Genomic DNA, 22,886 nt, shown 5'->3' with positions numbered 1-22,886 from the left:
CTTCTTCTCACTAATTTTTTCTTGTTTTAGAAAATGTTATTTTTCATAAAATATGCTTTTTATGTGAAAATGAATAAATACATATTTGAAAACCCTCAGCTTTAATTTCTAATACAGTAATTAATTGTTATAACTCATATAGATGCATATTCTTTGGAGTCCTCCAGTATCTTATTATTTTATTTACATTTTAAAATTAAATGTTGGCATATAATATTATATTAGTTTTAGGTGTACAACATAGTGATTCAACATTTGTAAACCTTATGATGTAATTGACCACCACAATAAGCCTCATAACCATCTATCACCATGCAAAGTTATTACATTATTGACTCTATTCCCTGTACTGTACATGATTGTTTTAATCAACACACACAATTTCTTAGAATAATTTTAGATTTACAAGAAAATTGAAAAGATAGTACAGGGAGTTCCCTTATCCTCTCCACCCAACAATTTCCATTATTATTATTATTATTTTATTTTTTAAAAATATTTTTTTATTGATTTCAGAGAGGACGGGAGAGGGAGAGAGAGAGAGAAACATCAATGATGAGGGAGAATCATGGATCAGCTGCCTCCTGCATGCCTCCCACTGGGGATTGGACCCACATTCCAGGCTTGTGCCCTGACTGGGAATTGAACTGTGACCTCCTGGTTCATAGGTTGACACTCAACCACTGAGCAACACTGGCTGGGCTATTGTTTTTAATCTTCACTCAACCATATGTTTTTTGATTTGAGAGAGAGAGACAGACAGAGAGAAAGAGAGGTGTGAGAGCAATATTGATTGGTTGCCTCTCATATGCACCCCGACCGGGGATGGAACCCACAACCTCTCCGTGTATGGGACCACTCTCTAACTAACTGAGCCACCCAGCCAGGGCTCCCTTATTATTAATATCGTCCATTAGTATGATACATTTGTTATACTTAATGAGTTAATATTGATATATTATTATTAAAATCCACACCCTATTGAGATTTTCTCAGTTTTCTCTTAACATCCTTTTTCTGTTCCAGGAGCCTCTGCAGAACCCCATCTTATATTAGTAGTCATCATGTCTCCTTAGTCTCCTATGACAGTTTTTCTGATTTTCTTAGTTCTTGTTAGCATTATTTCTTAAAGATTTTTATTGATTTCAGAAAGGAAGGGAAAGGGGGAGAAAGAAACATCAGTGATAAGAGAGAATCATTGATTGGCTGCCTCCTGCACGGCCCACACTGGGGATCGAGCCCACAAGCCCGGGGCATGTGCCCTGACTGGGATTTGAACCATGACCTCCTGGTTCATAGGTTGACACTCAACCACTGAGCCACACTAGCCGGGCCTGACTTCCTTTGTTTTTGATGACTTGACAGTTTTGAGAAGCACTGGTCAGATTTATTGTAGGATGCACCCTCCTGGAATTTATCTGACTCAAAAAAACAAAAAACCTAACCATAACTGGGGTTGTGCTTCGTGGGGTCCTCTATAACCGTGGTTGGCAAACTGCGGCTCGCGAGCCACATGCGGCTCTTTGGCCCCTTGAGTGTGGCTCTTCCACAAATCACTGCCTGGGCGAGTCTATTTTGAAGAAGTGGCGTTAGAAGAAGTTTAAGTTTAAAAAATTTGGCTCTCAAAAGAAATTTCAATCGTACTGTTGATATTTGGCTCTGTTGACTAATGAGTTTGCCGACAACTGCTCTATAACTTTTCAGAGTGTAAAGGGGTTCCGAGGCCCAATAGTTTGAGAACTGCTGCTATTATTTTGTGTAAAAGAGCAAGTGTGCCCTGTCTTCTTCCTTGCTCAGTCTCCAGCCTCTAGTATAGCCTGGCGCGCATGGAGGTACAAGAAATTCGTGGACAGAGTGACTTCCAGAGCCAGGAGCTCAGAGGCAGCTCCAGGCTCAGAGAAGGATGCAAAATCCCCCGTGCACAGTTCCTGACTGAGACGGAGGGAGTGAGAGCTTCAGGGAGGAGTTGCAGGAGAACCTGACATCTAGTGCAGGGGTTCAGCCTTAAGCCAGTATTGAAACCACTTGGGGAGCATTAAAATATGCCAAGCTTTAGCCTGAGCCCGGTGCCCAGAGACGCCGATGTGATTGGGCTGGGGTGCCACAGAGGGAATCAGAATTTTTAAAAGCTCCCCTGGTGATTCTCAAGTACTGCTAAGTTTGAGAACCACCTGGATAGCAGATTTGTCAAGGAGGAGAGTCCAGGCTGTATGCACAAATAATTGGAATGGAGGTGGCTGCTCTCTGGCTCTCTCTTGGGCAAGTTACTGAACCTCTCTGAGGCCCGTCCCCTTATCTGCAACTGAGGGTAGTGATATCTACCTCATAGGGGTGTGCAGTTCAGATACAAGTCAACGAGCCTGAAGGGCAGGAGGCTCAACTAACGGAGCCACAGGGGCCAGGGCAAACATGTATTGATTTTTAAACCACTCGTGTGGCTCTGTGCTCACCTTTTAAAAATGGCAATTAGTTTACAGAGAGGCGGGAGTTGTTGGCAGCGATGTCAGTACCCTTTGAGAAGAAAAGCAGGATCAGCGTGCTCGATAAATTACTGCTGAAGACAGCAAAGAATGATATTAATTACAATAGTAACAGGTATGCGCTTTAATTTCCTGTGGGGTCAGCAGAGTCTATCCGTTGTTTAGAGAAGGAGGCCAGGCTCAGAGAGGGAGAGGGGCTGGCCCAAGCACACCCAACGGCCAAGGCACACGGCCCCCAAGGGGAGCAGCGGGCCGAGGAGCCCACGCGCGGGAGCTGTGGTCACTGGGACTCCCGCACCCACGCTTTCCCGGGGCCTCCGCCCAGGATGCGGACGCGGGCCCACTCCAGGGGTGCCAGGAGCGAGTCTGGGCTCTCAGGGATGTTCCGGTCTCCGAGGGCTGGGGAGGCAGCAGGAGGCTGGGGCTCGGAGGCGCGGCTCTGCGCTGGGGGCGGGGGCAGGACGCGAGAGAGCCACCCACCCCGCCCACCTCAGGATCCCCCTCCTTCAGCGCGGTGCGCCCTTTCCTGCGCTGCTGCGGAGTCTGGGCTGGGCGCAGGGGAGGCGGGGGGCATCCCTGAGGGGATCCCTTCCCCTCCCCCGGCTGCCTGGCGCCCCGGCACCCACGTGAGCGCACGGCCGGCGCGGATCCCACCGGCTGCACAGCGCATCCTGGCTCGGCACCCGTGCCTCCGCCGTCTGGGTCCCCACACCAGCACCGCGCTGTCCCTGGCGGGTCCCCGCTGCCCGAGCCCGGCGCTTTGCGGGGCTCCGGCTCCTGCATCCGGGACGCAGCGTACAGGCCGAGGCGCCGCTCCAGACGCGGGTGAGTGCGGACACCACGACCCGCACCCAGGCGGGTTTGGACCACCCTGGGGTCAGGCGGGTGGGGCGCCATCTCTGGCCGCTCTTTCAGTTCCTCCCTGCCCTTTAGACCCGCTGCCGCCGCTCACCTCCCGGTAGTCCTGCTGAGTTTCCTACCGTTAGTTACCTAGCCGGGTCTCCCTGCCCCCTCCCTCGTCCCCATCCCGTTCCTCTACCTGTGGCCTCTGTCCCTCTACCTGTGGCCTCGGCTCCTGGGCAGGTTCCCGCTCTGTGTCTGATGCCTTGACCCTTTCCAGGGCTCCGTCCCTGGTCTATCAGAGGGTTTTCCTCCAACTCCACAGACTGGTTGTGGCCGAGACTGGTCACCGCTGCAGGGAGACTAGGTCCAAAGATGTGTGGGAGGTGGTGGTGATGTGAGTGTGTGTGTGTGTGTGTGTGTGTGTGTGTGTGTGTGTGTGTGTGTTTGGGACAATTTACGAGTGGGGCTGCCTTCCCAAAGGAAGAGGTGTATGTGTGGCTAAATGTTTAAACGTGGGAATGAATTGAATGTCTGAAGTTTTTCCGTCTTGTGTCCCAAGTTGTGTGAGTGTAGGGATTGTTTGACTGGCGCTGCGTGTCTAGAGTGTCATTTACAAAGGGGACTTGCCTAGGGCTGTGAAGGTGTGTGTGGGTTGCCTGCTTGAAGAGGAATGTGGGGTTGTGTGGTGGATGGTTTGCATGAATGTGGCGCGTGTGTGCGCATGTATCTGTGCGTGTAAATATTGTATGACGGATGCTGCATTGGGTGCAGTTGCATTTCTGAAGCTGTGCCTGGGGCTATATGTCTGAGCAGTTCTCCATGTGTGATTGTGTGTCTCTGTGTGAGGGCGTATGTGTCAGTTGCACACAAGAGGTGTTGTGTGGTTGTGTGTCAAGTGTGTGTGTGAGATGTGTGTGATTTCCTTCTTCTCTTTCCCCTCACTCCTCCGGTTAGGCTAGCAGAGGATTGAGATAAAAATGTATGGAAAGCCACCTTGCTGTGGCTACCATAGTTTGTTTCAGCTTTAGAACATAAGAGACTTTATTCTTTCCCCGTGGCTCTGAGGGCCACCAGCACATCTCATCGGAGCCTGGAGGTTGGGGGAACCACTGGGAGATGGATCCTTGAATCTCTGCAGACATGGGGGCACTAGAAGGGCCATTTCCCAAGCAGGAAGCCTAAGAAACAGGGGTGAGAGAATACCTAGGACCGGGAGACACTAGAAAAGAGAGAACTCAGGATGAGGGGAGAAGCCCCCAGGCGTCCAAGGGAGACTGAGAAAGGCCCAAGTGGAAGCCAAGGTCCTGGGAAAACCATTTCAAGTCAAGTATTGCCTGACAAGTGACGCGGACAGGACTGAGAAAAATGGAGAGGAAGACATTCTCCTGCTTCAGCATTTTTCTGTCCTCAATCACGAGTCTGTTGGGTCTCTGCTTTATATGAACCACAGTTGGCATCTATTTCATGCTCGCCAGGCGCTGTTCTAAGCATCACCTGAACTGGGCCATCTAAACCACATAGAAGGAGACTGGTTCCTACAAGGCGGAGCGGGCTTTGAAATAAGAGCTCAGGGATGCTCTTCTAATAGGCCAGCAAAGTTTCATGGACCCGTTGAGCAAAGTTTTTCATTAAAGGGCCAGAGAGACTGACTGTTTTGTAGCCCATATACTCTCCCTTCCAGTAACTCACCTCAGACATTATAGCACATAGGCAATACATAAGGAATGAGTGTGGCTGTGTTCCAATAAAACTTTATTTACAACAACAAGCAGGGGGCTGGATTTGGCCCTCAGACTACGGGTTTGCCCATGCCTGCTCTATGCCATACTATTTTTTTTTTTTTTTTGTAAAGAAGAGAAAGGAAAGAGACAAAACTAGCTCTGGTGTTGTTGTGACAAGTTTAGATCTCAGCTGAACAGTCCCTTGGGACCCATGGGCAGCTCGGAGCTACCACGGCTCAAAGACTGGAAACATACATCCTAGAGGAGAGGGAGAAATTACGCGTTTCCTGTGTTATGTGTGGTCCCATGTCTGGGATCTTTCACAGCAAGGTGAGAAGCAGCATCAATGGATCCATTTGGAGCAGGACCCAACTGGGGTTTGGCATTCGGGACCTGGAACTGAGATCTGGAAAGCTGAGGCAGATGAACCATCCCTCAGATGTAGGGAGAAGCAAAGGAGGGCAAGGAAGACAGTGAGCTCAGAAAAGTAGCTGCTCAGCCAATGGCAGGAAAAAAACAAGAAGTCCAGAGGCCTACCTGCTGGTGGAACTGAGACTTCCTACAGACTCCCAGCTCTGACCTGGATGTATTCAGGCAGTGGGAGTGGGGTGAGGAGACACATCCAAAGCTCTGATCCCTCAGAGACTAGCTGGGTGAGACCAAGTTCTTACCGGTGCAGCAATCCCAGGCAAACCAAATATGCAGAGTTCTGCAGTTTACTGCCTTCCTTTGGCTTAGAGAGTTTTTTTTTTTTTTTAAAATATTTTTATTGATTTCACAGAGGAAGGGAGAGGAAGAGATAGAAACATCAATGACGAGAGAGAATAATCGATCAGCTGCCTCCTGCATACCCCACACTGGAGATTGAGCCCACAACCCAGGCATGTGCCCTACCAGGGAATCAAACCGTGGCCTCCTGGTTCATAGGTGGATGCTCAGCCACTGAGCCATGCCTGCCAAGCTTGGAGAGTTTTTTTCTGACAGTGAGGTGAATCTGGTGTATCAGTCAGGAGACAAGCACACTGAAAAGAGTTTAAGATAAGGACTATTTACAAAGGTCTGAGCAGGGTTAAGGGAAACCAGTAAGGCTGGTGTAGCACTCAGGGACCAGGATGAGTGGAAATTCGCAGGGAGGGAGCAGGAGAAGGACCCAAGGAGAGTGGAGGCTGTAACAGAGGATGTAATTTTTAAAAATTGAAATATATTTGACAGATAACATTGAGAAAATTTAAGGTGTACAGCATGTTGTTTTGATACATTTATGTATAATACTGTGATTGCCATTATAGTGAGAGTTAGAACCTGTATTGCGTCAAGAGGTCCAAGAGCACCCATAGGGGAAAGGACAGTCTCTTCAACAAATGGTGTTGGAAAAACAGGATGAACAAAAGCAGAATGGCGAAACTGGACCCCTGTCTCACACCACTCACAAAAATTAACTCGAAATCGGTCAAAGACTTAAACATAAGACCTGAACCATAAAATTCCTAGGAGAGAACAGAGGCAAGAAGCTCCTTGATATTGGGCAATGATTTTTGGATATGACACCCAAAGTACTGGCAACAAAACAAATCAACAAGTGGGACTATATCAAACTTAAAAGCTTCTGAACAGCAGAAGAAAGAATTAACAAAGCAAATTAACTTTAATCTTGCAACAATCCTATCTAATAAAGAGGGAATATGCTAATTGACCCTTACACCATTGCAAAGATGGCGGTGCCCACAGCCAAGAAGGAGGGAATATGCTAATTGACTACCCCGACCTCAAAGATGCCAGCGCCCAGTCCCCTCAGCCCGCCGGGGCCCAGCCGTTCCACGTGCCTGCCTCCAGATTCCCCCAGTCCCCTCTGCCCCCCAGTCATCCAGGGCCAGCCCGAGGTGCAGGCAAGCCTCGGATGGTGGCTGCCTAGCCGCCCAGGGCTGCCCGAGGCTGTAGAACGGGAGAAAATTTTTTGCAAACCATATATTGGAAAATGGGTTCATATTCAAAATACATAAAGAACTCATACAACTCAATAACCAAAGAAACCTCCCAAGTCCAATTTAAAAAATGGGCAGAGGAACTGTATAGACATTTTTCCAAGGAAGACATCTAGATGCCAATAGGCAGAGAGGATTGTCTGATGGAAGCTGTGGCCTTAGGTAGAGGAACATAACCATTGCCAAACAGGGGCATGGCAGGGGCAACTGGGAGAACCAATGTTCCATCCCCTCCCCCCTCCACTCTCCTGTTGCCTTCCACTGGCCTGACCCAGAGGGGAGCCAGTGGGCAAGGGAGCCTGGGCAATGCCATCTCTAGTGGTCAGCCTTTTACCTGGGAGTGAATCTAGAGGAATAACAGAATTCCAGGACCCACTTTTTTTTTTTTTTTGCTGTAGATCAGTATAGGCAAGGCTGCCTATCCTTCAGGAACTGGAGGCCCAGTGCCCAGGGTCCATGAAACGTTTAGGAACCTACAGAAATGTTTTCACTTCTTTAAAAATCAGGAGAAAGAATTAAACTTCAAGTCAAAGAAAATACCCTAAATAATAAAAGCCTAGGTGGCATCACGCCCTTGTGCGACACTCTTGCGTGATGTCGTCACCAGATAGCCATCACAAGATTGCTGCCACAAGATGGCCATGCGCACAACGGAGGCAGGGCCTGGTGGCTGCTCGGCGCAGTGATGCCTGGGGGTCCTGCTGCTCTATGCGGCGCAGAGGAGGCCGGTCGCAGCGGAGGAGGTGGGTCACGGCAGGGGAGGGCAGTTATGGGTGATCAGGCTGGCAGGGGAGGGCAGTTGTGGGTGATCAGGCTGGAAGGGGAGGGCAGTTGTGGGTGATCAGGCTGGAAGGGGAGGGCAGTTGTGGGTGATCAGGTCATCAGGGGAGCAGTTAGGTATCAATCAGGCTGGCAGGGGAGTGGTTAGGGGGCGATCAGGCTGGAAGGCAGAAGTGGTTAGGGGCAATTAGGCAGGCAGGCAGGCAGGCAGGCGAGCGGTTAGGAGCCAGTGGTCCCGGATTGTGAGAGGGATGTCGGACATCCCCCAAGGGGTTCCAGATTGGAGAGGGTGCAGGCCGGGTTGAGGGACACCCCCCCACTCCATGCACGAATTTCATGCACCAGGCCTCTAGTTTTAATATATAATAATATGAGGTGAAATTCACATAACAGAAAACCAACCATTTCAAAGTGGCAGTCAGTGGCATTTGGTACATTCACAATGTTGTACAACCATCACCTCTACCTAGTTACAAGATTATATATTCATCTTTATATCCATGCAGTTGTGAAATACAATTTTATTATATTTTTTTTTTAATGGAGGAAGGAGTCCACAGAGGTAAAAGTTCCTCAGGCCCATGAAAGTCACAATTTCTATGCTGCCCTATACATGTAAGGCAAGCATGTCAAACTCGTGGCTCGTAGGCTGCAGGCCTCGTTTAAATAAAGTCCTGAGCCGGGAGTTTGATATGCTTGATGTAAGATGTTTAGTTGGTAAAAGGTTAGGAAGGTGTTTATTTTTATATGTATTTTATTTAATGTGTATTAAAACATAATTAGCTGAGATGGGGGCGGAGCGGGCTAGAAGAGGTCAATGGGGAAAAGGGGCACATATGTAAGACTTTCAACAATAAAGATGAAAAAAACATAATTAAAGACCCAATGTATCTAAAGTTTCCATTTGAGATACATTTATTTAGAACGTAAATAAGATTATATGGATATGGCCAAATTTAAAGAGCAGACACAAAAGTCTGAAGTAGGGAAAACAGTGAGATTCTGAACATCACATTTACCTTCAAAGGTGGATCCTAAAGGACCACCAGGGTCAAGGATTATAACCATTTCCTTCCCAAGAGACTCTTCTCCCTTCCTGTTGCTCACCCAGGCACTCAGGCAGAGCAGCTGCATTTATTAGGCACCTACTGTTTGCCAGGCACTTGCTGTCATTTATTTTGTTGTTGAAAGGCCATTTGTGAGCGTCTCCAGGCCAGACACAAAACCGTATTAAAATGGAGGGGGGCTAGCCCCAAGGAACCATGTTTAGGGCTCTGCATGCAGTGGCCTTGTTGGATTGGTTTATTAGATGGCACAGCCACCAATTGCTTGTGATGATCTTATGGAATAAGGACAGGGTTGGAGTCAGGGAATGGCAAAAGAACCTATTATATCGTGGTCTCCTTCCCTACCTCTTCCCAGAAAAGCAGGGAAGCAATTCTGAGACCTTCACTCTTTTCTGCCAAGTTGTGACCCTTGAACAACCCTAGGCAGGGTCCTCAGGTGTCCCAGCCTGGGCACATCCCAGCAGATGCCCCTCCCCTGCTGTCTGGATTCTCTTCGAGTTTCTCACCAGCTTCCTCCACCCTGCTACCCTCCTGTCTCTGCCCACATCCTACTCTGTCCTGTTCCTCACCAGGCCCAGGGCCCTCTGTTCCCTGGAGATAGACGATGAGCAGCCACGCCAACAGCCTGTTTCTGCGGGAGAGTGGCCAGCGGCTTGGCAGGATGGGCTGGCTGCAGCGGCTGCAGGAGAGCATGCAGCAGAGAGCACTGCGCACGCGCCTGCGCCTGCAGACCATGACCCGCGAGCACGTGCTGCGCTTCCTGCGCAGGAACGCCTTCATCCTGCTGACCATCAGCGCTGTGATCATAGGTGAGTGGGCTGGGAGGGTGGGGACTTCAGGGAAATTCCTTGCACTCATGTCTCTTCATTTCACCGACTCATTCTCACCTGCACACATTCACGTCTTGTCCTACCAGTGACTGTTCCTGTGTAGAACACACACACAGATAGTGCACACTTATGCAGAAACAGCTCTGTGCCCACACAATGTCATATGTATATGTATGTGTGCACACACATGTGCACACTATACAAACACACTTTCTGCATATGAATACACAAACATGAATACATTATTTTTATGCATGCACAGAAATTACATTTGCACACATACTGGAACTTGCATGCACATTCACACATGCACACACATTCCTCCACATGCACTTTGAGCTTAAATACACATACACTTCCATGTTTGAAAACTATATACATACTAGAGGACTGGTGCACGAATTCATGCACGGGTGGGGTCCCTCTGGGTGGCCTGCGGGGATCGGTTGAAAACCCACAGTCCAACGCCACCTGCAGCTCCCACCTGCCACTCCGCTCATCCTGGGCCCACTGTGCCTGCCGTGGGCTCCTGCCCAATCAGTCCCAATCGGGAAAAGCTTGCGCTGCCACAGCAGTGCTCACCAGCCATGAGCCCTGCATCTGGCGCCCTCCCAAGAGGAGTAGCCTGTGGGATCTGGCTGAAACCGGCTCTCCGACAACCCGCAAGAGGTCCCGGATTGTGAGAGGGTGCAGGCCAGGCTGAGGGACCCCACAGGTGCTTGATCCGGCCGGGGAGGGACCTTGGGAGAGCTCCAGGGTGTGTCGGGCCCATCTTGCTTAGTCCTGATCCATAGGCCGGACCCCAGCAGCAAGCTAACCTACCGGTCAGAGCATCTGCCCCCTGGTGGTCAGTGCACGTCATAGCGAGTGGTTGAGCAGCCTTAGCATATCATTAGCATATTACGCTTTGGTTGTTTGGTTGTTCTGCCTTTCGGTCTATTTGCATATTACCCTCTTATTATGTAGGAAAAGTCACACCTCTGTACACACGTGGGAAAAACATGTGCATGGGTCCACATATACAAGTATAGACACATGCACAAATGAGTGTATGCTGTCACATATGCATACATGTGTGCAGATCTTTACACACAAATTTACACAGTATCAACATGGTAACACAAATTTATTCATTGCTACAATGTACACACACACTGCTCTTTTTCTCTCACCTCCATCGACACACACCCTTCTTGGGATGGATGGCACCTGCTTGGGGCTGAGTGACCCAAACTCCACTCCTTAGGGGTCAGCCTGGCCTTTGGCCTACGCCCGTACCAGCTCACCTACCGCCAGATCAAGTACTTTTCTTTCCCTGGAGAACTTCTCATGAGGATGTTGCAAATGCTGGTGCTGCCGCTCATCGTCTCCAGCCTGGTCACAGGTGAGAGAGCCCAGGCCAGTGTTGGCCTCTAAGACCACCCCCCCCCCCCCCGCCAAGCTTAAACCTGGAGCCAAAGTGGTATAAAGCATGGGACCACCTCCCTAATTTAGGGCCTCAAACATGGAGTGTACACCTGGCCCAGAGTCCTTGGCCAAAGCCCAGATCCTGATCAGACCCAGGTTCTAGACCCCATCTTACCTATACCACTTATCTCAGTAAGTTTTCCACACTTTTCATTGGAGATAAAATACCAGCATGCCAGGAGCTTAGTATCATGCAGAGGTGAAAGGAAGGCTGTGGTGGGAGAGCCAGGGAAGGTAGGGGGGATATGGCATGGATGGTCAGGGAGTGTGACATGGATCAGGTGTTTGAGGTAGAGGTGACAGGATGGTGGGTGGGGGTGGGATGGACTATGCAGGGGTCAGCACATTTTTTCTGTAAAGGACCAAATAGTAAATATTTCTACCTTAGGGGCCATATGGCCTCCTTCATGACAACTCAATTTAGCCACTGTAGCACTAAAACAGATGCAGATTAATATGTGAATAAATGGGGGTGGTTGTGTTCCAATAAAACTTTATTTACAAAAACAGGGAGTGGGCCAAATTTGGCCCTTGGGTGGTTGCTTGCCAATCTCCAGATTTTGTGAAAGGCATGAAGACAAAGGCATGAAAAATGCTTTCTTGGGTTGGGTTTCCTGGAAGCAGAGCACAAGATGGGGATATTTGCACAGGTAATTTATTCAGGACTGCTCTCAAAGAAACCTGTGAGGAAGTGAGGGAAGAGGTTGAGGTGGAGAAAGAAACTAAGCAGAGATGTTCAGAATGCTGGACTCTGGAGGGAGCTCTGGAGCATGAGCCACACCACAGAATTGTTCCTCCCAACTCTGGTCCCATTGGAGTCAAAAGAACTGGATTTTTGAATCCTTGTACCAGACACTGACTGTAGGTCTGCCTTGGGCCTTTCTGAGCACAATTCTCAGGGAAGGGGGCAGCATGAACTGTTAGCAGCCAACACACTCAGCAGCTGAAGGATAGGGGTATCAGCCTGGTAAAGGGTGTCTAGATAGGGCATCAAAAGCATCTACTACAGATAGTGTACAGTGAGCTGGGTTGCAGGGAGCTGTCACTATGGGGTGGATAGTGGGATGGAGCGTGGAACAAAAGTGAGGTTATAGTGCACAATAAGGGTAAATGGTGGCTGGGATGGGGTTGAAAAGTTTAGCTTGGAGTAGAGGGAAGCTTAGTTAAGTGATGCTTGGGTAAAGGATGGGGAAGAAGATGTATATAGAAAATAGAATGGGGTTTGAAGAATGATGATATGGGTCAAAAATGATGGTGTGGGTGCTGGGTGGGTGTAGGAGGAAGAGATGCTTGGTGGAATGGTTGAGCTGGTGATATGGGAGAGAAGAGTGGCTGGATGGGAGAGTGGATGGTGGGGTGTGAATGGAGATGCTTGGGGCTGTACCACCTGTCCTCCAGGTATGGCATCCCTGGATAACAAGGCAACAGGGCGGATGGGAATGCGGGCAGCTGTGTACTACATGGTGACTACGGTCATTGCGGTCTTCATCGGCATCCTCATGGTCACCATCATCCATCCTGGGAAGGGCTCCAAGGAGGGTCTGCACCGTGAGGGCCGGATTGAGACCATCCCTACAGCTGATGCCTTCATGGATCTGGTCAGGTGACGTCCTTTCTAATTTTGATGGGAATTATGGCCCTATGAGCAACAATGTACACTCAAGCAGAAACAAAGGGGACAGGCTGACCCAGCCTGAAAGTGCAACATCCAAGTTGAGCCTAGTTTTATTGATGTCCATATTCTGGCTTGGAGCTTTGCACAAATTCTCTGAGAGCAGCTGACCCTTAGTTTAGGGAAGCTATATCTTGGAATAGGCTCAGGACAGATGATGTTTGCTGTTCCCAAGATCTGTTGGAGGGTGAATGATTCTCTTAGAACAGCAAGATTTTGCAGCCCAATTAAGGTTAGCCATAGTTCTACCCTAGCTGCAGACTTGGGGGGAGGTGGAGGAGTGCAGGAGCTGTCTGGTTTATTTTATTCTTTTTTGAGGCATCACTGGCACATGTATATGAATTGAAGTCCCTGTATATGATTAGGATCCTACTATAGGATTCAGAAAGACCTGAGATGGATTTGAGGTCCATCTGTATGCATTAGCAGCTATGTAGCTTTGGGTAACTTACATAAAATATTTTGTTCTGTGTGTGTGTGTAAAATGGGGACAGCAATAGCATTCGCTTTTAGGGATATTGTCGTGTTTAAATCAGAACATATAGGTAAGGCACTTAGCTTACTTAGCTTGGACTAGAGTAAGTGTTCAAATGTTGGCTGCCATTATTACTGTTGCCTTTGCTATTATTATTACTATTATCATCCTAGATGCCTTTATAACAGCTAATCTCTTCCCTTTATTTGATGTTTTTCTGCAGAAATATGTTTCCGCCCAACCTTGTGGAGGCCTGCTTTAAACAGGTCAGGGAAAAGTACAGTTTGATCAAGGAGGCTTGGAGGGTGGTGGGAGCTTGCTGCTGAGCGAACAGACCAGGGATCAGGGGTGGGAAGACAGGCCTGACAGAGCAATGGCCATTGGCATGATGTTCAAGGGAGGGTTAGAGAGAAGGATGTAGGCCAAGGGCTTCCTGGGGATGGTACTAGAGGAGGAACCAAGGCTTTTGACTGAAGACAGGCCCCCAAATTTGAGCATTGCCCAGAGAGCTTGTGAGAAATGCAGACTCTACTCATTCTTTGATGATCTGGTCATTCACTCTCTCATTCTTCTACTCATTCACTCATTCTTCTATGCATTGGTCAAATCATTCATTCATTCATCAGATCTATTGAATAAGGCTCTCCAGGCTGTGAGAATCAGGAATTGGTGTTTGAAAGACATTTCTTCAGGTGATTCTGATGCATCCATTGAATCGAATTTGACCCCAAATCTCTCCATATTTCAGTTCAAGACACAGTACAGCACGAGGTTGGTAACCAGGACCGTTGTGAGGACAGAGAATGGATCTGAGCAGAGCGCCTCCATGCCTCCTCCATCTTCAATGGAGAACGGAACCAGCCTCCTGGAAAATGTCACAAGAGCCTTGGGCACCCTGCAGGAGGTGCTGACCTTTGAGGAGATTGTGCCTGTGCCTGGCTCAGCCAATGGCATCAATGCCCTGGGTCTTGTGGTTTTCTCTGTGGCCTTTGGGCTGGTCATTGGTGGCATGAAACACAAGGGCCGAGTCCTGCGGGACTTCTTCGACAGCCTCAATGAGGCTATTATGAGGCTGGTGGGCATCATTATCTGGTGAGTGCTGGACTGTGACAGGGTGAGTGGTGATGGCACAGGGAAGGATGGAGCCAGGGATGGGAAGCCAGTCAGTGGGGCAGCTGCTGACAGGGTCATCATATGCATTGGTTAATTCACTCTCTCATTTACTCATTTGATCACTTATTTATTCACTCTTTTCTGCAATGATTTCTTCACTCATTTACTTCTGTATTCATCTGTGCATTGGTTATTCACTCATTCATATATTCATTAATTTATAAATTCATTAATGAACTCATTCATAATTAATTAATTTACTTACTTATTCAGTCATTTATTCATTTGGACCCACTTATTCATCTCTGCATTTATTCACTCTCTCAGATATTTCCTGCATTTATTCATCCATTTACTTAACACACTCATTTGTTCACTCTCCCTCTCATTCATGTCTCATTTACTAATTTTTTTACTCATTTATCCTCTCACTAATTATTCCTTAATTGATGCATGTATTCATTTATTCTTTAAATCCCTTCACACCTTCACCAATTTCTTCTCTCTCTCTCTTTTTTTAAAAAAATATTTTATTGATTTTTTACAGAGAGGAAGGGAGAGGGAGAGAGAGTTAGAAACATCAATGAGAGAGAAACATCTATCAGCTGCCTCCTGCACACGCCCTACCGGGGATGTGTCCACAACCACGGTACATGCCCTTGACCGGAATTGAACCCGGGACCCCTGAGTCCGCCGGCCAACACTCTATCCACTGAGCCAAACCGGTTAGGGCACCAATTTCTTCTCTTATTTAGCAGACATTTCCCAGGCTAACATTGTCTTGAATTCTGGAACAAAGATGCATTAGTCCTTATCCTCAAGGAGCTTACAAAGTCTTGGGAGAGACAGACACATACTAGATCAATATAATACAAGGTGGAAAGTTCTATAGTAACGGTACGTTAAAAAGTGTGAACACGGAGAAGGGAGCCAATGGAGGGATATGCAGTGAACTCTTTCTGGGAAGGTGAGGAGGGAGTAATGAAGAAGGTCACCTATTAGCTGGGCCTTGAGAGATGAGTAGGAATCCAACAGGACAGAAAGAGGGAAGAGGTACTTCAAGCAGAGGGAAGAGACCATGCAAAGCTGAAAAAACCTGAGTTGTATGGAGCATGATGAGGAGTTCAGGAAGTCAGGAGCATACTGTAACTTGGGAGTTGTGGTGAAAGATGTTAACAAGGCTCTCTGGTTCCAAATAAAGAAAGACTTAGTATATCATCCCAAATAATTTTAAAGTTTTGTAGGGGGTTAGAGGCCAATTTAAGAACTTGGAAAAGCAACTTAGGGGGAAGGAAAGGGGGCTTATCAAGGATAAGCAAGAAGTTTGATGAGTATTGAAGGCTCAACTGAATTGAGAACCATGAGTTTATAGTGGTGTCCTTGGCATGGTTGGGGGAAATATCCATATGTGCCAGGTGGCTGAGTACAGGAGGAGAGAAGTGATATGCAATTGATTCAGAGTTAGGAATTTTGCAGAGGATGAGATGGATGGATGAAGGTGAGAGAGTTGGGAAAGGAGTTTGCAGAGTAATCATAGAGATAGGTGTAGACTTGGAGATAAATCAACAACCATTGACCAGAGCTAACCCTGAGACCAGCTTGAGTTTGTCTGGAGAAGACCCTGCATCCTCATTCTCACGACTTAGCTTCAGTTTCATGATTTCTGACCCAAGTTATTGAACCAAATTCCCGAGAGTTCCTCACCTCCTCCAATTCATCCACCATGACAATGGCCAACCACAGACTTCAGTTTCTAAAGAGAGAGGAATAATAATTGAAACCCAGTGATGGGTGAATGATGGCATCACTGGCAGACACACACAAGACTAAGCGATGGGTTAGTGTGTGGGGAAAACAGGTGAGCCATTGAAGAACTCAATTCTGTCTCCTCTACTCTCCATTTCACTCACTGTCCCAGCCAGTTGGTCTTCTTTCTGTTTCTCCAGCACTCCCAACGCATGCTCATCTCAGGGTCTTTGCACTATGCCTGCAATGCTTCCCCCTCAGAGATACATGGTTCCTTCTCATGATTTAGGTCTCAGCTTAAATGTCACCTCTTCAGAGAAGCTCTTTCTGACCTCTCACATTTAAGCAGCCTCAGTCAATGACTATCTTTTGCAGTTATCACCACCTGAAGTTCTTTTAATTACATGTTTCTATGTGTACTACATAATTTCCTCATTTGAATGTAAGCACCATGAGGGCAGGGGCTATGTGACTGCAACATAGTAGGTGCTCAATAGGTATTTATGAACTGAATGAATAAACAGATGATTTGATGAGATAGGTTATTTGAAGTGTCTGTGGGAAATCCAGGTGAAATAGCTCAGGGCTAGTGAATGAGTGAGAATATGCACTTATAGGCAAGAGAATGGGGGCATGGAAGTGAGAGGTGTAGAACAAAGAGTTGGGGGCAGTGAATAGGGAAGTTAGAAGGCCAGAGCTAGGGATTGTCTGGGCAATGTTTCGAGAAAGAGTCCTGAAGAGAGTAATTTTGGGGAGGGGGACTTGAATGGGGGTGTGGATGAAGGAGAGACCTTATAAGATTGCATGCCATGGAGTTGTAGGAACTTTTCTGCTGTCTGGGATTGACCTGTAGGTGGCAGGAAGAGCAGGTAGGACATGTTTGTGGGTGGTGTTGAGTGCTGAATGCTGGGCACTGTCTTGCTCTAGGGTCTTATAGGGGCAAAGCCTTGGGGATGCCAGCTCTGGGCTTGTAGGAGAAGTTATGAGGGAGCCCTGACTGGTGTTTGGTTTGGCCCAGGTACGCACCTGTGGGCATCTTGTTCCTGATTGCTGGGAAGATCCTAGAGATGGAAGACATGGCCGTTCTGGGGGGTCAGCTGGGCATGTACACCCTGACTGTAATTGTGGGCTTGTTTCTCCATGCTGGTGGTGTCCTGCCTCTCATCTACTTCCTCATCACCCACCGGAACCCCTTCCCCTTCATCGGGGGCATGCTGCAGGCCCTTATCACTGCCATGGGCACGTCTTCCAGGTATGACCTTGTCTCTCAACACTGGTACACTTCCTAGGTTTATTTGTCTTTCATGGGCTCTTCTAGGGTACCAGCCCTCCCCTGCTGCAGAAATCTTCTGAGTTGTTCAGTAATGTCAGGGGTTCCTGAAGGTGGCTTATCTGGGCACTGTTTTTGTCCTGGGCTGACTCTCCTGACCCCTTTTCTCCTTTCCTGTGTCTCTATTTTATGTGGAGGAGAACCAGCTGCCACTTAAAAAAAAAAAAAAAAAAAAAAAAAATATATATATATATATATATATATATATATATATATATATATATATATATTGATTTCAGGGGAGGAGAGGGAGAGAGAGATAGAAACAACAATGATGAGAAGAGAATCATTGATTGGCTGCCTCCTGCACACCCCCTAGTGGGGATTGAGCCTGCAACCCCAGCATGTGCCCTTGACTGGAATCGAACCCAGGACCCTTCAGTTCACAGGCTGATGCTCTAGCCACTGAGCCAAACCAGCTAGGGCCAGGTGCCACTTTTGTGGTTAGGATGAGGGCTCCAACATGCCCCATGTTCCCAGTCATTTTCTAACTCAGAGAGTCTCACTCTCTTTGAGATGGTGCCTGGAAGCTCTCTTGGCTTCCTTCTCTTTTTTGGGGGGTTTCAGGTGGTTAATAAAGAGCTACCCTTTCCCTCATCCAAATTCAAAATAATTTGAGATGTATCACAAACACCAACCAGATGGGAGAAAAATATCATTTTTTTTTATTGCCCATAATGCTGATTGGTGAATGTGCCTTTTGATCTGTGGCCAAGTAGGACTGATGCCACTATACCCTAGAATTGAACTCACCTGGGCCCGAGCTAGGGCTTGTCTGGGCAATGTCTAGGGAAAGTGTTCTGAAGAGAGTAATTTTGGGAGGGGGGACTTGAATGGGGCTGGATGCCCAAAGGCCCTCTTTGTGTTCAGGTTTCTCACTGCATGACATAAAGCTGACCAGACGGAGCACATGTTTTGTGGACAGGCTGATTCCCAAATGAGATGCCTACTTTTCTGATAAAACACCAATCAGTTAAGTCACTCTTCCTCCTCTAGGGAGTGGTAGGGAGAGAGACTGAGAGGATTAGTGTAGCTGAGGTCACTCCCTGACCAAACACGGGGAGTGAGGAATGGTGGTCCTCTATAATACCACTCTCTTAGCCCTGAGAGGAGGAAAGTCAGAATACCATTAGTCCTCCCTTTCTGTGGGTGGATAGACAGAGTGAACTAGTGACATGAACTAGTGCAGTAATTATCCTTAAGCTATTGGCTTTAACTGGGACAAGGAACCTTTAGCCTGGAGGACACCATTGCTGTGTGCTCCCTGTGTTGTGAGGAGTCCCTCTTCCGCATGCAGTTATCAGCCTCTGAAATGTTAGACCCCTGCCATCTGCCCCTGGCTCTGGCTTCCACCTGGCCTTTCAATGTTCTCAAGGGGAACCCTCCTTTGGCCTATTGCTGCTCCAGCCCCGCACCGCCATTCCCTGCTCTCAGCTCCTGGGGCTCTCTCTCCCAGCTCTGCGACACTGCCCATTACCTTCCGCTGTCTGGAGGAGGGCCTGGGTGTGGACCGCCGCATCACCAGGTTCGTGCTGCCTGTGGGGGCCACTGTCAACATGGACGGCACTGCCCTCTATGAGGCTCTGGCAGCCATCTTCATTGCCCAAGTCAACAACTACGAGCTCAACCTGGGCCAGATCACAACTATCAGGTGAGATAGTCTTTGTGGGACCTGCCAGCAGTTGAGACCTAAGAAGTCATTAGCGTGGCTAGGGGAGGAGGCAGCTCAAGGTCAAGGGAGGCCTTGGGTGCTAGCAGGGAGATGTGGGTAGAGGCCAGTCACCCATGCCAGATGAAGTTCAAGGTAAGACTGCAATCCGAGGCTGTCAGGAGCTAGCCGGGTGTTTCAATCAGATCTCCTCTCACATGCTATTATGGGAGACCCTTTGTCCAGTATTTTCCAAATGGCCTGAGGTTCTTGTTATAAATATGGATTCCTGGGCCCCATCACCCAGAAGTTCTAACTTAATCATTATAAAAATAGCGCAAATGCTATCACCTCCTTCAGGTCTATGCTCCAATGTCACCTTTTCAGGGAAGAATTCCCTGAATACCCTATTTAAAATTGCATGTCTGGACTTTCTTATGCTGAACCATTTCTCCATGGCACAATCTGTTTTAGTAAATATTTTACTTATTCCTTTGCTTATTGCCCGCGTCCCCCACTAGATTGTAGCTCTGTCTGGGCAAGGCTTTTCTTCTATGGGAATTTCTACTAGTTACATAGCACATGGTAGATGCTCAATAAATATGGGTTGAACTAGTTAATTTATTGAAGGCTCTGTAAAGTGCTTTCATGCCCATTTGCTTGATTCCCACCATACCCCATTTGGTGAGTCAAATAATTGTTTTAGAGAGGAAGAAATGAAAATTGAGGCAGGTTAAGTTTCTTGCCCAAGGTCACCTAGTGGGAAGAGGTAGAGAGTCTGGTAAGTGCAGAGCATGGGGTGGGAGGAGGGATGGATGGGTGGGAGGAAACTGTGTTAGGAAGCAGAGGTATGTATATATGAGCAGTAGTTTCAGATTCTCTTGCTCACGGGTAGGATTTGAGTCACCAGACCTGCCTTCTTCTGTCCCACACATGCAGCAACTCAATGCTGCCTTCATGTGCACAGGAAGTACCTGGAGCTCATGGGGCTGGGGTTGTCTATTTCCTGTGGTTCCTATAACAGGTCTCATAAGTATTCACTATTAGGGAATAGCATCTTGTTCAATCAGTCAGCAAATGTTTATTGTAGTAGTACTGACTTGGTTCCAGGAGCTGGGAATATGGCTGTGAGCAACACATTCATGGTTCTGCACTGGGTCTTTCGAAATCAGATGGCACAGCTGACTCAGTGTCCTGGGAAGGTGCCATTGAGGATTTTTATCACGGCTTGGGCTCCTGGTAGTAAGGACTCTGCATGCCCTCCCAGCAAAGGCTGGGTAGAATGTGCTAGACACAGCTCTGCAAGGCTATTCTCTTATTCAGGGATTTTTTGGGGAAGATGACACTCAGTGTGACTCCTGTGCTGATAGAGGCCCAAGGGCCAGTTTCTTGGCTGGTTGGAGATCCTACTTTGGACCTGATCTGAGCTTAACCCAAAGAACTTCGAGTTGGCTTCTTGGATCAAGCTAGAATTAGCTCATCCCATTAAGACAGTGCTATGTGCCTCCCGAGGGTACCCGCATGCCAGGGCTGGTGTTTAGGGGAGATAGTCTCTCTTACTTAGAATAATGGTAATAATAGCTCTTCCTGAAGCCCCATTCATGAAGCACTGTGCTCTCTTACTGTTCACAATAATCTATAAGATGAGGAAATAGAGGCTCTGAGTTTATGTACAAGGTCATGTGGCTAATGAATGGAGTCTACTGGATCCCAAAGTCCATTCTTTGTTCACGAACCCAAGTGCTCAGTCACTGTCCTGATAGAGACATCATCTTGGCTCAGTGTCCTAAGTGGCTCCTTGTTCATAATTATAAAATTTGGGAAGGGTCTTTTAAGGCTACCAGATAGAGGGGTGTAACTTCAGGGCACTAAAGCCTTTCCTGGCAAGCTCAGTGGCTTTAGAATTCTTAGCACCCCATACCAGGCAATCCGAGTTGATGTAGGAGCTAAAATCTAGCTTACTCTTGGTCCAGTCAGACTTGTACCTGACATTGGGCCACTATCTTTTATTTTCCATGGGTTCTACCTTTTAGTTTTTCAAAACCATATATAATTATTTTTTACTTGCTCAGCATCATAGACAATTTCTTCTTTTGGTTCTAAACTTGGCCCCTCTTCCAGAGGTCCATTCCTGACAGTTGTACCAACCTACTTATTTCCAATATATGTGCATACAAGGAATTCAACCTCCTGGTTCATGGCTGCTGCCCGGGTGATTCTTCTGCCCTCTTCTAGTCCACAAGGCAGTTCATTTAAAAACCTACGCTTGCATCTACAATAGGAGTTGTCTAAATGTTCAAAAGTCCGTCTTAGATGGACTTCCAGCCAGATCCCAATGAAGGATGAGAAGACCTATCTGTACTGGCACTCCATGAATCACACTGGATTTGTCTTTAATTTGGGGGAGTTTGATTTAAAATGCTCTGGGGAACTCATTTTTTTCCTTCTGCATACTCTTTCTCACTATCTTTGTCATCTCTCCCTTTTCGTCTCCTGCTTCCCTGTGTTCTCTCTCCATTTGCAGTATCACTGCAACAGCGGCCAGTGTTGGGGCTGCTGGCATTCCCCAGGCGGGTCTGGTCACCATGGTCATTGTGCTCACATCAGTCGGCCTGCCCACTGAAGACATCACGCTGATCATAGCTGTGGACTGGTTCCTGTGAGTGTCCTTCAGACCCTGTTGCTATCTCTCCTCGAACCCCTGCTTTCCATTCAGGATCGCCCAACCTATGGGTCCTCATTCTATCAAGGACACAGAGTTCTAGAATTTTAGAGTGAAAGGGGGCCTTAGGGAATACTCCTAACTCTTGCCTGTGGATGCCAAAGTCCATAGAATTAACCTTGGGAAGTAGGGCAAAAAGGAGATAAGTGATGGAGGTTTTACCCATCAACCAGAAAGGCCCCTTTTTACCCGTTTTATGTAGAAGTCACAAAAGGTGATCTGTGGGACAGAGCTGAAATGCAAATATATTTTTTAAAAGTCTCAACTTTAAAAATAGGAGGTTTACATAAAATAAGTCTGGACTTCCTCATTCTGTATGCTGTTCAGCTCACAACTCCTAATTTTCTCTTTGAATGTTTACATCCTTTAAAAAATTTGTGTTGCTGAGATCAAATGTGAGCATATCAGAGCTGACCTTAATTACTCATTCCTCTCCATTCTCTTTCTGTTAGGAGGGGAACTGAGGACAGAGAGGGGAGGAGACCTGCTTGGTCTGGAATTGGATTGGAATGTGAACCCCCCAACTCTCAGACATAGGGAACCCCCTCTGCTGTATTATCTTACCTCTGGTGCTCTTCCAGCCTTAATGGAAGTTAATGGTTAATGTTCTCTCCTCTCCCTTCCCCAGGGATCGACTTCGCACAATGACCAATGTGCTGGGGGACGCCATTGGAGCAGCCGTCATTGAGCATTTGTCTCAGCGGGAGCTAGATCTGCAGGAAGCTGAGCTCACCCTCCCCAGCCTGGGGAAGCCCTACAAGTCACTCATGGCACAAGAGAAGGGGGCATCCAGGGGACGGGGTGGCAATGAGAGTGCCATGTGAGGGGTGTCTTGGGAAAGACCCACTGCCTGAATGACCCACACCCTGAACACATATTCTGTCTGACGTGTTTGGGGGAAACTAAGATAAAGGAGCAGGAATGAAAGGATGTCCACAGTCTTCATTTCTCTCTGAGCTTATACTGAGAACTTGAGGGAGAGTGGGCAAAGGTGGAAATTGGAAATGTTT

General features: G+C 47.7%; 1 protein-coding gene across 3 annotated transcripts; it reads left to right on the top strand.

The window, feature by feature from the left end:
- Positions 1–2,150: 2,150 nt before the first annotated feature.
- SLC1A6 (solute carrier family 1 member 6) lies at positions 2,151–22,803 on the top strand. 3 transcript variants are annotated; one of them, XM_080673013.1, is made up of 10 exons: positions 2,151–2,595; positions 9,446–9,682; positions 10,950–11,087; positions 12,569–12,773; positions 13,541–13,583; positions 14,066–14,409; positions 17,195–17,428; positions 18,963–19,157; positions 21,679–21,813; positions 22,505–22,803. In XM_080673013.1, the coding sequence occupies exons 2-10, from the start codon at positions 9,478–9,480 to the stop codon at positions 22,698–22,700; spliced, it is 1,695 nt and encodes a 564-aa protein (XP_080529139.1). In that variant the 5' UTR covers positions 2,151–2,595; positions 9,446–9,477; the 3' UTR covers positions 22,701–22,803. The 3 variants fall into 3 exon arrangements, with proteins under 3 accessions (XP_080529139.1, XP_080529137.1, XP_080529138.1); XM_080673011.1 differs by lacking the exon at positions 2,151–2,595 and adding an exon at positions 2,828–3,305; XM_080673012.1 differs by lacking the exon at positions 2,151–2,595 and adding an exon at positions 7,634–7,769.
- Positions 22,804–22,886: the final 83 nt, after the last annotated feature.

Source organism: Plecotus auritus (assembly GCF_963455305.1).
Source record: "Plecotus auritus genome assembly, chromosome: 6".
NCBI lineage: Eukaryota > Metazoa > Chordata > Mammalia > Chiroptera > Vespertilionidae > Plecotus > Plecotus auritus.
Note: the sequence above shows the minus strand (reverse complement) of the source record. Positions and strands in the feature narration are given on the sequence as shown.